Source organism: Cololabis saira, chromosome 21 (genome assembly GCF_033807715.1).
Source record: "Cololabis saira isolate AMF1-May2022 chromosome 21, fColSai1.1, whole genome shotgun sequence".
NCBI lineage: Eukaryota > Metazoa > Chordata > Actinopteri > Beloniformes > Belonidae > Cololabis > Cololabis saira.
Genome location: NC_084607.1, coordinates 3861891 through 3877479, shown reverse-complemented (window position 1 = coordinate 3877479; position 15589 = coordinate 3861891). Strand labels below are relative to the sequence as shown.

Here is a 15589-nt window from a genome sequence, read left to right as displayed (position 1 = left end):
ACCTCCCAGGGTTCCAGTAACTTGGGAGCATTGGCACCTATCAGTGACTGCGTTTACATGCATCAATAACCCTTTTAAAACCCGAATATTAGCAATAACCCGGTTTTGCACGGCCATGTAAACACCAATAACCCCTTTGAATAACCAGAATTTGCTCATATTTGGGTTTTTAAAAACCTGAATATGAGCCCTGGGTTACTCCTTTTAAAACCTGAATATTGGGTCATGTAAACACCAAACAGAATATCCCCATCAAACGGAACATGAATTTGTTTTCTGCACATGTTCTGTTCACAAGGAATCCTGGTCTTTTGAGTCCAGGAAGTTCTTATAAACACGGAGAAACACAAGACCAGGAGGAGACTAATCACTTCATAAATGTAATGAAGGATATGAACATTTCTGCATTTGTAGACGGTAGAAAGTACCGGGATAGAAGATTTACAAGAAGGAGAGAGAAAAGTTGCGCGAAGCAGCATTTGTTTTGAATTTGGATACAGGAAGAACAAGTGGAAATTACGGTAATTGCATCATGATGTTCTCCGTGCGTCACTGGTTTGATCCAGTTATCCTGAATGATTAATTACCATGTAAACGGAATATTCCGAATGTTTCAGTAACCGGAATATTAGCAATAACCTGAATTTTGACTGCATGTAAACGTAGTCAATAAGTCAACGCCTGCCTTTATGCTGGGAATACAAACATCAGCGAGGTATGACTACTTAGCCAGCTCTTCCTGTGTGACAATGTTGATGGTCACAGGCATTTTTCTTTGGGTGAGAACCTCTGGGAGGGTGTAAAAGGAGTTACTATTGAGACCAGCCACCTCCAAACCTTTCAGAGAGAGTTAGTTGGAACCACCTTTTCCTGTCCTATTGTACGTAAAAGAAAGTCTGTTTTCCTACCAGCCACGTTCAACTTTTGCATAAGCTGGTCAGAGGAAAAGGCTGAACTGCCGGCGTCAAGAAAGGCGTAAGTCTGCAGTATCTCCTTTTATAGACTTAACCTGAACAGGTGAAATAGACAGGATGAAATCCCTTTCTCCGGCCCCTATATGACCACAAGTTTCCAATGAAGCTGGTGTGAAACTTTTTTCTTGGACTGATCATTGTATGTGCTAGTTCTTGACCTAGCAATATGAAGCACACTTGGACGATTTTGTCCACAAACTTCGCAATTTAAGCCCCTGTCACAATCTTTGCTCGTGTGGCCAGCACTCAGACATCCAAAACAGATCCCTTTCTCTTTTAGAAAGAGGGTTTTATCCTTATGCTTCTTAGCCTTCAGCTGTAGGCACGCTTCCAAAGAGTGACTCTGAGAGCAGCATACATGGGTGATTAGATGTGATCTCCATGGGCTCATGCCCCTTTGACACAGAACAACAATTTTATTGACTTTTGGTCAGAGTCGACATGTGTAACCGTTGTAGCAAAGCTGTTTCCTCTCACTCTGCTGAACCGGGATTGTGACTGTGACTTGCACTTGTTGCTCCTTTGTCACCAATGAATTACATGCACTTATATTGTATAACTTGCACGAGATCAGTAAAACAAGACCAACAAAAACTGCAATCATACGAAGCCAAAGTGAAACGTTAAAAAAAAAACAGTGTGCTCACCAGCAACCAGCACACCTGCCCGTGATCAGCCTCACCTTTATAAAACCTATTCCCTGAATCCATACACCACCTACAGTGCAAAAAATGGCTCTACAAGACACACAACTCTGATTAATGGGAAGCACATCACAATATAAATGGGCTCTAACAGAGGGTTTATGGACAGATGCACCAAACAATGTTCATCATTTGCATTCAATTTTGTTACTTTAAGACCTTCAGGTGTCGAAATGAGTGACAAACCCAAAGCAAAGATTAAATCTCGTCCCGTCAGAGAAAGTGTTTAAAACTAAATCTAGTGGAGTTGAGAAGTTTTCACGCTCCACGTGACCAGTTGCAGGAACTGAATCAACAAACCGTCCACTGAGCTTCGGCTGCACAGGACAATCGTCTCCCTTCAACACAGAGTTTGTCGCCCCGCAATCTACTAAAAATGTTGTTGGAAAACCATTAAATACCAGCGTTATTTGTGGGGGTTTATGATGAGCAGAATCTGATAATTGTGAATATGTTGCACTCAGACTTTAGTACATTTGTTCATCCTGGAGAGTCACCAGGGAGTTTTGCAGCAGGTTTTTATTGCGAGTAGCAGAAGAAGATCCTCCTGTATTATCAGTGGGTGGGGACGTGTGTGTTAAGGTTTGGTGTGTGCATAATTGTGACGTGTCACTAGATCCGCCTCCAAACCTGCACAGCGACTTCCTGGCATCGGTCTGCAGCAGATGCAATTTATTTAAATTTATAAAATAAATGTATTGATTTATTTGTTGTCACTGAATGTTCTTTTTTAATGATTATTAATATGTATAGCACTTTGGTCAGTGATAACCCTGTTTAAATATGAATAAATGTTACTTTCTTACTACCAGGTCCACGTCTGCGTCACCAGTGTTTAATGATCCACACTAGTTTGTTTGTTACAAACATCACAGAGACACTTTTATGCTCTTAAGGAGACCTGACGTCTCTTTATTGTTGCTCACAAACAAGGATCACACAACAACACTTTTAAGGATTCTTTTTCATAGTTTCATCAATCCATTCACGTATTTTTCCATCACAGACGATTTGTCCATAATTATCTGAGAGGATCATGTCTCCTCCCAGTATAAGCTTCTTATTTCCATGATTAACAGCAAACAGAGCGTTTTTGTAAATATATCCAGCACCAGAATCTCCCTAGAACGAGAAACAGAGAGATAAAACATCGTGTCAGGTCAGCAACAGTCATTACAAACCACTGACCAACGTCTGATGGGGTCAAAGACAGTCTGGTACTTACAGGACAGATGTTGCATTCAAAAGGACTCCAGAACACGACCTCTTCCTTGGTTTCCTCATCAATGCCTGATCTGTCCACCTCGATGTCGCCACACATGGAAACATCTGCAATCCCTGAATGAATAAAAAACAAGGATTCGTTTGACAATTCCAATTTTTGTCACCCAGTTTTTTTATGTGTATGTTTAAACGCAGTAGAAACAACCATCATCTAATAAAGACTCTCTGGTTGTGTGACGATGAAAGAACCTTTCATTTCAGTGGTTCCTTGTTTCTTTTTAGTTATTAGAAACACAATGACTAATTTAAGACATACGCTTAGATACGGTTACAGAGTTTATTATTATTTTTTGTGTGAAACTGATGAGTGTAAACTTGTATGAAAGTGTTTTGTCATTTACACACACAGTTTGAATTGCAAATAATGTAATGTAACCGAAAAAAAAAACAAAAAAACAATTCATTCATTCATTCATTCATTCATTCATTCATTCATTCATTCAGATAAAGTAAAATTATCACACATTTAACAATCATCATAAAATATAAAAAAGGTTGTCATTTCTAGACTGAAGTGTCGCATTTTTATCATTTATTTACAAAAAACTTTATATATATCCAACAGCAAGATCAACATTTCTACCAGAGACTCATCCAGTAAAATGGGGTTTAAAGGCAGTAAATGTTGGTGCTTCATGTAGTTAGAGTTGGATAATGATGAGTGGGGGCCTTGGGGGCCTGTGGGGGGGGGTTGCCTCATGGCGGTGGGGGGGGGTGGCTGGGGAGGGCTCGGGCGGGGGGCTGTGGCTAGGGCGTCTCCGGGCCTCCCGGGGGGGGCTGGGCCATGGACGTGGGGGTCCCACCCGGAGGGCCCGGCCCTGCCTGGGTGGGGGGTGGCTGTCTGCGCTGGGGGGGCATTGCTGCCTTGGTCCTCCATCGCTGGGCGGGGGCCAAGTGCCCCTGCGGATGTGGGGACTCCGGGACCCTTGGGGTGTCCGCCGGGGTGGCCTCGGGGGGGGGGGGGGGGAGGGTGGGGCCAGGTCCGGGGAGCGGGCCTCCCCTGACCGGGGGGTGCACGGGCGGGCGCGACGGCAGGGTGGCACCATTCCCAGGTATCTATGTCTTATGTTGTCAGTATGAATGGGAGGATGTTGGACCGTTTCCCCCTCCGTCTGGGGGCTCCGGCGGCGCCGGGGGCGCCCGTGGAGGTAGGGTGGGGCCCTGGCCCGGCTCGGAGGGCCGGCCCCCGTCTACTGGACGGCCGGTGGGGTGTCTTACCAGGGCCGGCTTTGCTGGTCCTGCTTCCTGGCTTCGGCCTCCGCTCCCCCTCTTTCCCCCCCTACACGATTCATACGTACATAGGCGAAGGGCGGGGGGTCCGGGTCGTGGGGGGCACCGTCCCGCGTGGCCCGGCACTCCCCGCCTCACGGTTTTAACAGCAAAATAGACACTGCACATTCAACACTTAATAAATACATTTGACAAGGACACGTAGTTCGGGAGGGGGGGGAGTCGGTGTCAATCGATACTTGGCCCTCCCCCTCCCTGTTTTTATGGCATTAATCACACGCACTCAACACCAGGGGCGGGAGGGGGTCCCACATCACCCGCGTTCCCTCACTGGCCTGGGACAGGTGGGTCGGGTTACCCGGGCCTGGCGGGGCCCGCCGTGCAGCCTGGGGTGCCTTCTGGCGGTGCTGGACCCCCCCGGGGAGGGGGAAACGGTGCGTGATTGTATGTCTGTGTCGGTGAGAATGCGGTGTGGAAGGGTCCTGCCATGGAGGATTTGAGCCTCCATTGGCAGGACATCAAAACTTAATAATTTATGAATATTATATTATACAAAGATGGTTATTATTATTATTATTATTATTATTATTATTATTATCATTATTATTATTATTATTATTATTATTATTAGTAGTATTATTATTATGTATAGTATATTATATTATTATTAGTATAGGTATCGGATAGGTGAATGGATGAATGAATGGGATGCCTGGGTCTGGGGCCTTCCGTTGTCGGGCCTGCACGGGTGTCGCCTTGTTGGGGGGTTCCCTCTCTCCGGGCCCGTCTCCGGTCCCCCCCGCTGCCTCTGCGGCGGGGCGCCCCTCTGGTCTTGGAGGGCCACTTTCGTGGGGGACGGGTGCGCCTGCCCGCGTCGGCGGCCGGGGCGGCTCTGTCTCTCCAGGCAGGCTGGCCCCCTGCCGGGTGGGGGTCGTTGGCCTGAAGGGTGAGGGCCTCCTGGCCGCGTGTCCGGCCCGGACCGGGTGGCCGGGGATTGCCTGGGTCGCGGTCCGCCGCCGCGGGATCCCTGGCTGCTTCTTCCCGCGCCGTGGGGGCCCCGCCCGCGGGCCCCCTCGGCCACCGCCGGGTGGGGGGGGGCCTCGCAGGCGGTGGGTTGCCTCCCTCCTACTTCTCCCCTCTGTGGGGTTGCCGGTGGCCTGGGTTCCGGGCTCTTCCGTGTCGGCCTCTGGTCTCGCGGGTGGCGGGGTTGCTCCCCCCCTCCCCCACTATAGATACACTTCAGGTGGAGCTTTGTTTGGTTTATTACACACACACACACACACACACACACACACACACACACACACACACACACACACACACACACACACACACACACACACACACACACACACACACACACACACACGCATGATCATATACATACACACACACACACACATAGACATACACACTGGCTTGTTCACCTGCATGCTGGCTCTCTAGTTTTTGGGTTTAGGTAGCGGTAGCGATAGCTTAGCTCAGACTGCGATCAGATCTCAAGATTTAGGTCGATTGCTGTTATTGTTTTGGTTGGCTCCGTGCCGGTTTCGTGCTTTGTTTGTGGTTTTTTGTTGCAGATTTCCAGTGCTTGACGTGTGTCTCCGTGTGTTCCTGCTTCCTGGATTGGCAGTGGAGGTCGTCACCCCCCCCCCCCCCCCCAAAAAAAAAAAAAAAAAAAAAAAAAAAACACTGGGTTTGTATGTGTATATTTATGTATGTGTACGCATATGTGTGCATATATATATATATATATATATATATATATATATATATATATATATATATATATATATATATATATATATATGTATATATATTAAATATAGTAATAATGCACACATATACACTTTCGGTTTCTACCGTCATGGTATCAATCAATAATATGTGTGCAGACAAGGTAAAAAAAAAAAAAAAAAAAAGAGTTGGATAATGAGCTTTGTTCATTTAGTGTAAATCAAGTCTGTAATGTCTCACCAGTTTTGTCCTTAGCCTTCGTGTCCCGAGCAGGAACGACCATCGGTACAAAGCCTTTTGAGCCTGTTTGTTTCACGTCTTTCAGGACTTGGCTACAGTCAGCTTGAGACACCAAGGGCATACCAGGCATGCCGGTCTTCACTTTGATCAGCATGATGTCAGCAGTCTTGTGTTTAAAGGTTTTCTTCGAGGTGATATCTACAGTTGAGGTGACGTCCTTAACGTTGAACTTTCTGAAGTACCTGAACAACCAGCCAAGCCTGAGAGATGAGCAAGAACACACTCATCATGAGTTAACTCTGAACCAGAATTAAAGTTTATCATCAGTTTACCAGACTGATCATGATCTAAACACCAACCAGGTTCCCCACACCCACAGAGGACACACACACCCTCACCTGCTGCTGCTGCACTGGAGTGAGAAAAGCTCACGGTGGAGGAAAGTTCATGAATGTTCATGAGAGTCCAACAATGTTCATTTCAAACTACAGTTTGGGAAACTTACACTCCAGTATCCTCGCAGTGTTTTGCAGTGAGAATCCAGTTCCCGTTGCCAATGACGGTACCAGAACAGATGAAATTTCTGCGAAGTAATTGGTTTGAGATCCCCAGGAAAACAAAAGATTTGGACTCATCTTCGGTGCATGGCCTTCCACCATCTTTGATTCTCTTCTGGATGTCTCCAAGAGACACACCTGAGGATTAACACAGACAGACACACACACACACACACACACACACACACACACACACACACACACACACACACACACACACACACACGCACGCACGCACGCACGCACGCACACACACACACACACACACACACAGGTCAGGAACATTGGTGTTTCCAGCTGGGAACGTCTCAAAGAACTGCAGCAGCTGATGAGGAGCCATGAACTCACCTGCCATCAGAAAGAGAGCGAGGACCACACAAGTCTTCATCACGCTGCTGAGACGGTTTTCCTCCAGGAGAAGATGCTCTGGTCAGAACAGAGGGCTGTTTTAAAGTCTTCATATCTCTGTGACCGGCCAATCATCTGCTGACACACTCGTCTCAGGGCTCCATACGGTCAACGCCTCCACATCCCTCCCTGATGACACCATGGATGCTGCTGGAATCCACCGTTGGATGGAGTTAAGATAGTTTGCATAAAACTAATGTTTAACCTGAGCAGAGATAGTCCAGTTCATTTCAAACTACAGTTTGGGATACTTACATTTTATATTCCTCGCAGTGTTTTGCAGTGAGAATCCAGTTCCCGGTCCCAATGACGGTACCAGAACAGATGAAATTAATAAGTAATTGTTTTTTGATCCCCGGGAAAACAAATCATTTGGACTCATCAGCGGTGCACGTCCTGCCCCCACTGACTCTCTTCTGGATGTCTGCAAGAGACACATCAGTGGATTAACACACACACTCGTGCAACACATCACTGTACTGGTGGGCGAACCCCGAAAACCTCCATCACTGTGCTACATAAGATAAGGTTTAAGACGAATATTCCTTTATTGATCTGACCTACGCAGGGTTCAGGGTTCAGGGTTCAGGGTTCAGGGTTCAGGGTTCAGAGTTCAGCATTAGGACTGATCCTTTTCACCATTTATTTGGTTCCATTAGACACATTTCCACCAGCAGGAGTTCTGGGTAAATCCTCCACAGGAACCTCTAACAGGACTAACCGCCTCCTCGGCCCTTCAGCCAGCGTGTCTCCATTACACCGTAGCGCCACACAAGAACCTTTGAAAGGTCTTTAACGGTTCACAAACGGTCTGCAGGATTAAAGGAGACGGAACAGACCTGAACAAACTCACCAGTTCCTCTATCGTTTTTGTCTTGTAATCTCCAACTTCATCAACTGTAGTTGTAGTAAAATGTCTCTGGTCCAAACATTACAAATGAGCTGTGATCACATGATTTATGATCATTTCAGAGTGCTGAATGTAATGTAGACATTCGGAACAGCAGAGATCCCCTGCCAGGAGGTTCCTGTTGGTTAACCAGAGAACCTTTCCTACTAAGAGGGATGTTTCTCCCCCCGTTCTCAAGTTCACTTTTGCAGGGCCGTTCCCGGTAAAACCTACCTGGAACCCCCACTGGTGGAAACGCGCCTATTGGGTAATATTATTAGACAGCATGCCAATTATTTCCATTGCTTTGCTGATGTAAAGTATCTCACTAGCACAACTGCACTCCATTGTTTTTATTGTTCAACTCAAAACATACTCAGAGAACAGGAAGTATTTTGTGTCAATAGGTAACTTTACATCTGAGCAGACTAGATTCACATGTGGAGTTCCCCAAGGTTCTCTCTGACACCAACAGTTTGCATAAAACTAACGTTTAACGTGAGCAGAAGAGTCCAGTTCAGTCTCAGGCGTGAGGTGTTGCAGAGTCACCTCAACTAAGTTGATGTAAATGTAAATGTTAACAGGCAAAGTATCTTTATCAGTGTCTTACTCTCTCTTCATCTCTCTCTGTCACACACACACACACACACACACACACACACACACACACACACACACACACACACACACACACACACACACACACACACACACACACACACACACACACACACACACACCTGTCTGATATCCAGGAGTTGATGCAAATGTTCTTTAAACTTTCTCTGCTGCAGTTCTGTAGGAACTTTCATTCTTCACACCCAGCGCTTCTCTGGATATTTCAACAAAAATCTATTTATTTTATTTGGTTTTTGGATTAATTTAAGCTGTAGATGTAGATGTATTTTTATAAACGACACTGAAGCATGTTGGTGTATGAAATGTGTCATAAATGAAACATGTGTTTGCTTCTTTGTCGTTTGTAAGAGATCATTCAGGACAAAGGTCAGTGTGTGTTTCTGTGTGTGTAATCTTGATTTCAGATATGGTTTTTACATTCAGCTGCTGCACATGTAACAACGAGTACAAAGCTGCTTAAACCATCATGGAAAGAGAAGATCCTGAATGTCTAAAAAAAACAAAACTCCAACAAAACTACAGAATCACCGGTGTGGTCAGTGGTCAGAGTCAAAGCTGAAACCAGAATACTGAGGTTCTAAAGAACTCAAGTCTTTGGAAGGTCTCAAATGGACCAACAGTGACCTCATAAAACATCACTTTTTTGCTGAGTTTCCCAAGTAAAAACCATCACCATGAGAAGATAAAACTGACATGTGTAGGTGTATTTCTTGGTGTCTGGCTCAGATAGATGGATGAGAAGAGAGTGATACCCATGAGTGAGACTGGCAGCGCCGTTTCAGACCAGATAGCAACAATTAATGCCAGCGGGACGTCAGCAGTGTGGACATGTTTCAAAGTAAGGGACGGCGACAGAAGCAAGGCCGACTGCAAGATATGTGCTGCTAAGGTGTCAAGAGGAGGGAAGGAGAATACGTGGTTTAATACCAGCAACTTGATAAAACATCTCAAGACGCATCATAAAACTGAGTATACAGAGTTTGCTAATGCAAGACCACAGTCAATATTAGCTCAGGTTCTGCAAAAGAGACAGACAATGGCAAGAGAAAACCCACGGGTCGTTAAAATAACGGAGACTAACCCGTTATATAGCGCTGGATGACCAGCCACTGTCAGTTGGAGAAGACGAAGGATTTCGCCGTCTTCTCGACCGGGGGCGTTACCGAAGGGGGGGCAGAGGTGGACAGTGCCCCCCCACGGACACGCTCTGCCCACCCAAGGAGAACGTGATGTAATGTTGACGGCAGCCTGGGCACGCATGTGATATCTCATTCATCTATTACTGTGTATGTATGTGTTGTGATTAGTGGATTCACTTGTCATGTAGAGTGAACTGTCCAATGAGCTGTTGAATCACAAAGTCCTCCCACCCTTTGCCACTGCTGACGAGCTGAGTGGGGCTGAGTAGTAGTGTTGTCAGCTCTGTGTTTCTGTCGCTATATTTAACTTTTCAGACCCCCCTAGTGACTCTTTTTCAAAAAAGCGACTAGCGACAATTCAAGCGACTTTATCTGGTGTCATTGGAAACTTTTGGAGACATGAAAGCACATATCATTCTTACTCTTCTCAGTGGCCTCTGCCCCGTCATAAAGCTCAGTCAGCTCAGTCCCCGTGCAGCAGTCCCTCCCAGCGGGAACATGTTAACCCCTCAGCGTCCAGGGTGCAAATGAATCGCGCATGTGCCAAAGCGGCGCACGCAGATAAGGGCGGGATTTTAATGTAAAATTGTCTTTGTCTAAAGTAAATAAATCACTGAATTCAAATAAATAACTACCGTGCATTAGACTCACAGACCGTCAGTGGTTCAGACAGTGAACCGACGGAACGCAAAAAAAAAAGATGTTAAACTGCTGGAAAGGAACTGGAATTTACCGGGATACCTTAAACAAGGAAGCCAGGGAGCGGTATATGGAGAAAATAATGATTATTAACGGTCTGGATCCATATGAAATCCCTACTGAAGAATGGAGCTCCTCGTCGGAGCGCCACTCTTTAGTAAGGATTTACTGCCGCAGTTCTGCAGAACCACCGTCTCCGCCTACCTTGTTTAGGAGTGTTTGGCAGCTGCTTTGGTAAATGTTTGACTCGCTATGTGTTTCAATAAATTTGTATAATAATACAACATACAGTACATGTTTTGTATCCCTCTTACTTCTCTTTTCTTTTTTTTTCACTGCTATATTATGTTAAAGAGGCTCCGAGGCGTGAGCAATATTTTTGTTTTCCTCGTGAGATTATTTTTTTCCTCTGCAGCTACAAATAAGAGTTAATATTTTATCCTCAACAAACTAGTTTTATCTGCAGATTGGGGTTAATTGCACCGCAGAGAGCTGGCCAGCAACTGCGTTTAGCTGGCGAAGTGGGGAACTTTTTTTTTTTTTGCACCCCCCGGTAAGACTAATGCCCACCCACACCTGGCATCCTGGTCACACCACTGTTCTCGATGCACTCGAGCCGCGATATGATGTTTCATTGATATGTTATATGTTTGATATTTTTATTCACACAGAAAGATTATTTTTTGTTTAAAATAGTTATTCTACTCATTTTATTTATTTTTATTGAATTTATCTGTTGCAAATATAACCTGTCTTCCAATTCATTGCATTTTTCATTGCATTTTTAGCCTAGTTATTTTTGTGGTATAAGTATCGGTACTCGGTATCAGCAAGTACACAAATTAAAATACTCGTACTCGTACTCGGTGTGAAAAAAATGGTATCGGGGCATCCCTAGTTGTAATAGAAACAGTTTATGAAAACAAATTTTTGGGTGTCTTAATGGACCACAAGTTCTGCTGGAAGGCCCACATTAAGTATCTGTGTTCTAAGATGGAAAAGAGTATTGGAGTGCTGAGACACATCTTGAATCAAACAACACTACACAATCTGTACTGTGCACTCCTATTACCATATCTGATCTATTGTGTTGAAATTTGGGGTAATACCTACAAGAGCACCTTACAAAGGATAGGCACATTGCAAAAAAGAGCAGTAAGGATAATAAATCATGCTGGGTATCTCGATCACACTCTATTCCTTAAATTACAGATTTTGAAATGTATGGACTGTTGTGCCACAGAGGGGGTGCTGGTTCAGTTATCAAAGAGTTATTAATGATAGTCCTTCGACAATCATTAATAATTAATAAAGTAGATTTTTTATCAAAATGAATTAATCAAAACGGGGCACCGCCTGATGTAATCAGGAAAATGATAACTAAACAGCTAAATCAGTCTCAAGGTAAATTATTCTTCAGAATAATAGTGAAGGAAGGAGTCCGAGCACAGACCTTTGCAACCAGCAGTTGTGACAAATATGTGTAAAATAAGCACAAACAACTTCTCTCATTCAAATGAATCAGAATTTATTTACACAGGTGTCAAAAAGATGATAAAACAACACTTAGTATGAATTCCGATGCCTAAACTACACATGAAAACAACAACTAACTAATAGTAAACACAAACTTCAGATTACATGTGTGTGTGTGTGTGTGTGTGTGCGTGCGTGCGTGCGTGCGTGCGTGCGTGCGTGCGTGCGTGCGTGCGTGCGTGTGTGTGTGTGTGTGTGACGAGATTTCGTCTCATCCAGTGAAAACAAGCTCAGAGGTTTTATGACCAAGATAAGAGTGTGCGTGTGTGTGGGGGGGGTAGTGGGAGAGGATGAGAGGAGAAAAACAATAAAATAAACAAACACACTTAAACTAATAAACACAGTTGTGACGGGATCAGCAGTCCGGCTCACAACGTAAAACTAAACTTGTGTTAACTAAGTTTCTCTGCCCAAACACAAAACAGCCTCTTATGTGGATCTTTGTAAGTGAAGAAAAACGTGGTTTGATCTGGCCGGTCAGCGTTCCTTGGCGAACAAAGGGTGGTTATGCTTCGCAGGGGATCCTGATAAAGAGCAGATCTCTCTCTTCTGTTATCCGTGTGGATGAGGGGATGCAGCATGGGCACAGCAGCTGGGCCTCCAGGTCGGTCCAAAGGCGTTCACGTCGAGACATGCAGGGTCCCTGGTTCGGCTTCTCTGGGGCTCGGAACATTCGTGTGTCACTCGTTGCAGCGGTCCAGACAGACGCTTCTTCAGTCACGGTCATGGAGGAGGCCGGTCCGTAGCTAGTAGCTTTTCATGCTAAAATAGGAGTTGTGACCTGGAAGAGAGGAGAGAAGGGAAGAGAAGAGACCGATAGAGGGGGGAGTCTGCTCTTTATAGGGGCCCAGGCTGCAAAATGCGGGCCCCCCTGCAGTTTGGGGTCCATTCTTCCTTATCACTGAAGGGCCGTCAATGCAAATCCTTCTTGGACTTAGTCATTATGATGATTCCTTTGTTTCAACCATGCGGTCAGTTGTAAGGAAAATCAAGGCTGGTCTCAGAGTTAGGCCTCAGAGCTGGGCCTTAAAGTTCAAATTAACATAATCACATAGTACACATGGGACTGTGGCCCAATAGGACTTAGTGAAAATTAGAACAGCAATAATAATGTTCAAATTAAATGAGTTCTGAATGAGCTGCAGTTGTCTAACTGACTTTTAAGATGCTGTTACAATAATCAAGCTACTAAAGATGAATGCTGGGCTAGTGTCTCCAGGTCCTGCCAGGGACGGACTGGGACTAAAAAACGGCCCTGGACTTTGACTAGGCCCGGCCCAAAGCAATCGGCGTGCGGAAACTCAACAACAACAATAACGCCTGGCATGAGTGTCACAATACTTAATTGTGGCTCATGATACTATACCATCCAATTTATAGCAATAGCATTGATTTGACTAGATGTGTTAAGAGCCTAGTATTCTAGTTTAACTTGAATACTCTCACATAGAAATGAAGGTCTCACTGCAGTCCCTCTGGTTGAACCAATACAAAACAGGTATCTGAAATAGTTACTGTATGATAAATCACAATGTAAAGAGGCTGTAAATACTTGAATACTCACATAGAAATGAAGGTTGAATACTAACCTAAAAAAACAAACCAGCAATGCCATGTTTCTCAATGTTTGGGGATAAGGAGTTTCTTCAACAAGTCACTTTTTTCTGCAACTCTATCTATGACCAAGTCATCGTCAAGGGACATGAGGATCTTTCTCTGTGGTCATAAGCATGAATGCTTCCAGGTTCTTGTGACTGTGTGCTCCCCCCTCACAAAAGAAAAACAGAGAAACATATTTTCTCATCAACAATACATGTTATTTAATTGTCTGAAAGATGGTTCAAATGTTATTTCATTGTCTGAAAAATGCTTCAAATGTTATTTTATTGTCCGAAAAATGGTTCAAATATGTTATTTTGTTACTTGGAAAATTTTAAATATGTTTTGTTGATGAGAAAATATGTTTCTGTATTTTTCTTATTTTTGTGAGGGGGGATATATATTGTTTTTCGGCACTACCTTGTTCTCTATAGCTGATACAGCATGAATTACTTCTATGTGGGATCAATAAAGTTCTTATTTTTGCCATCTGAGAAAATTAAATATATTAAATTTGGTGCCTAACTGTTTCCAACAATCTTTTTCATATGGTGTTTACCTTTCCAAAAAGACACATGTTTACAGCACCAATAATTTCTGTATTAATTCTGGTTTTTGATCGATTTCGCCGACCTGGAGTACCGGCCGTTCTGTGATTCTCCAGATCACACAGATGGCCAGTCCACCCCTGCCTAATGAGACAGCAGAAACCATTGCAAAATACCTCACTGAAACACTGGCAAAAAACAATTTGTCTGAAAAATGCATCGCATTTACTGGCGACAATTGCAACACAAATTTTGGAGGAATCCGACGTAATGAAGAGGGAAATAATGTGTTTGCAAATTTGAAGAAGTTGCTGCAGAACAAGACTATGATCGGTGTGGGTTGCCCAGCACACATATTGAATAATTGTGCTCATCATGGGGCAGACACAATAGATGTTGACCTTGAGAATATCATGTTCAAAATCTACCAGTACTTCCACATTTACACTGTGCGCACTGAGAATCTCAAGGAGTACTGTGATTTTGTTGACATTGAGTACAGAAGGATGCTTTCTCACAGCAAGACAAGGTGGCTGTCATTGTTCCCAGCCATTGAGAGGATGATACAGATGTTTCCAGCTTTAAAAGCATTCTTTCTGTCTCAGGAAAAGCCTCCCATAGTAATTAAGTTTTTTGAAAACGACTTCAGTGAGCTCTACCTCTGGCACATGCACTTATTCATGTCTGTGTTCCACACCCAGAGAACAACTCCATTATGGAGATGAAGAAAATATTGAACAGCATCCACACCATTCTTCTTGAACGCAAGAGCAACAACTTCATGTCCCTTAAAGTTAAGGGACTACTGGCAGAAAAGCGCAGAGACGGACTTGGTAAGGGCTATGACCAGTTCTGTGCTGATGTGCAGGGCCTGTACAGTGCATGTCTGGAGTGTCTAGAGAAGTGGATGACTCCCATGGAGTTCTCAACATTTATGTGGATGGATCTGAGTGAGCCAACAGATTGGATTGATGTGGAGGCCTGCATCAAGTACCTTGGAGAGAAGGGGGTGCCAATTGATGATGTCAAGTGTTTTGACCAGGTCACCAATCTGAAGAAATTCACAGAAAGGTGCAACAGTGATGAGGAGTTAATTGGCCTGCAGGTGCACCAGAAATGGACCAAATATTTTGAGAAGGCCAAAAGCATTGCATGTTACTCAGAACTACTGAAGATTGCACAGTTTGTCTTTGCACTTCCCTCTCAAAATGCAAATGTTGAGAGGGTTTTCTCACTGATGCAGAGCCAGTGGACAAAGGAGAGGAACCAGCTCTCTGTTGCATCGCTGAAGGGGATTCTATTTGTGCAATACAATTTCAAGGACTATTCTTGCAAAGACTTTCATGCTTACATGTTGAGCAACCGAAAACTGCTGGGAAAGATCAGCTCTACAGCAAAATATGGAT

The 15589-nt window shown here is 44.3% G+C and overlaps 1 protein-coding gene across 1 annotated transcript; it reads right to left on the bottom strand.

Moving 5' to 3' along the window:
* Nucleotides 1-2570: 2570 nt before the first annotated feature.
* LOC133422098 (thrombin-like enzyme KN-BJ 2) lies at nucleotides 2571-7152 on the bottom strand. The gene is made up of 5 exons (XM_061712001.1): nucleotides 7075-7152; nucleotides 6675-6864; nucleotides 6170-6429; nucleotides 2904-3016; nucleotides 2571-2800 (listed from the first exon to the last, which is right to left on the bottom strand). Exons 1-5 carry the CDS (start codon nucleotides 7112-7114, stop codon nucleotides 2630-2632), a joined length of 774 nt encoding a protein of 257 aa, XP_061567985.1. The 5' UTR covers nucleotides 7115-7152; the 3' UTR covers nucleotides 2571-2629.
* Between the last annotated feature and the right edge of the window lie 8437 nt (nucleotides 7153-15589).

What these genes read in the sequence shown, in the direction of transcription:
- LOC133422098 (XM_061712001.1), bottom strand. Translation starts at nt 7,114, where the DNA reads ATGAAGACTTGTGTGGTCCTCGCTCTCTTTCTGATGGCAG. An exon ending in CGCTCTCTTTCTGATGGCAG is followed by an intron (nt 6,865 to 7,074) that starts GTGAGTTCATGG and finishes GTTAATCCTCAG; the next exon opens with GTGTGTCTCTTGGAGACATC. An exon ending in GAAGGCTAAGGACAAAACTG is followed by an intron (nt 3,017 to 6,169) that starts GTGAGACATTAC and finishes TTATTCATTCAG; the next exon opens with GGATTGCAGATGTTTCCATG.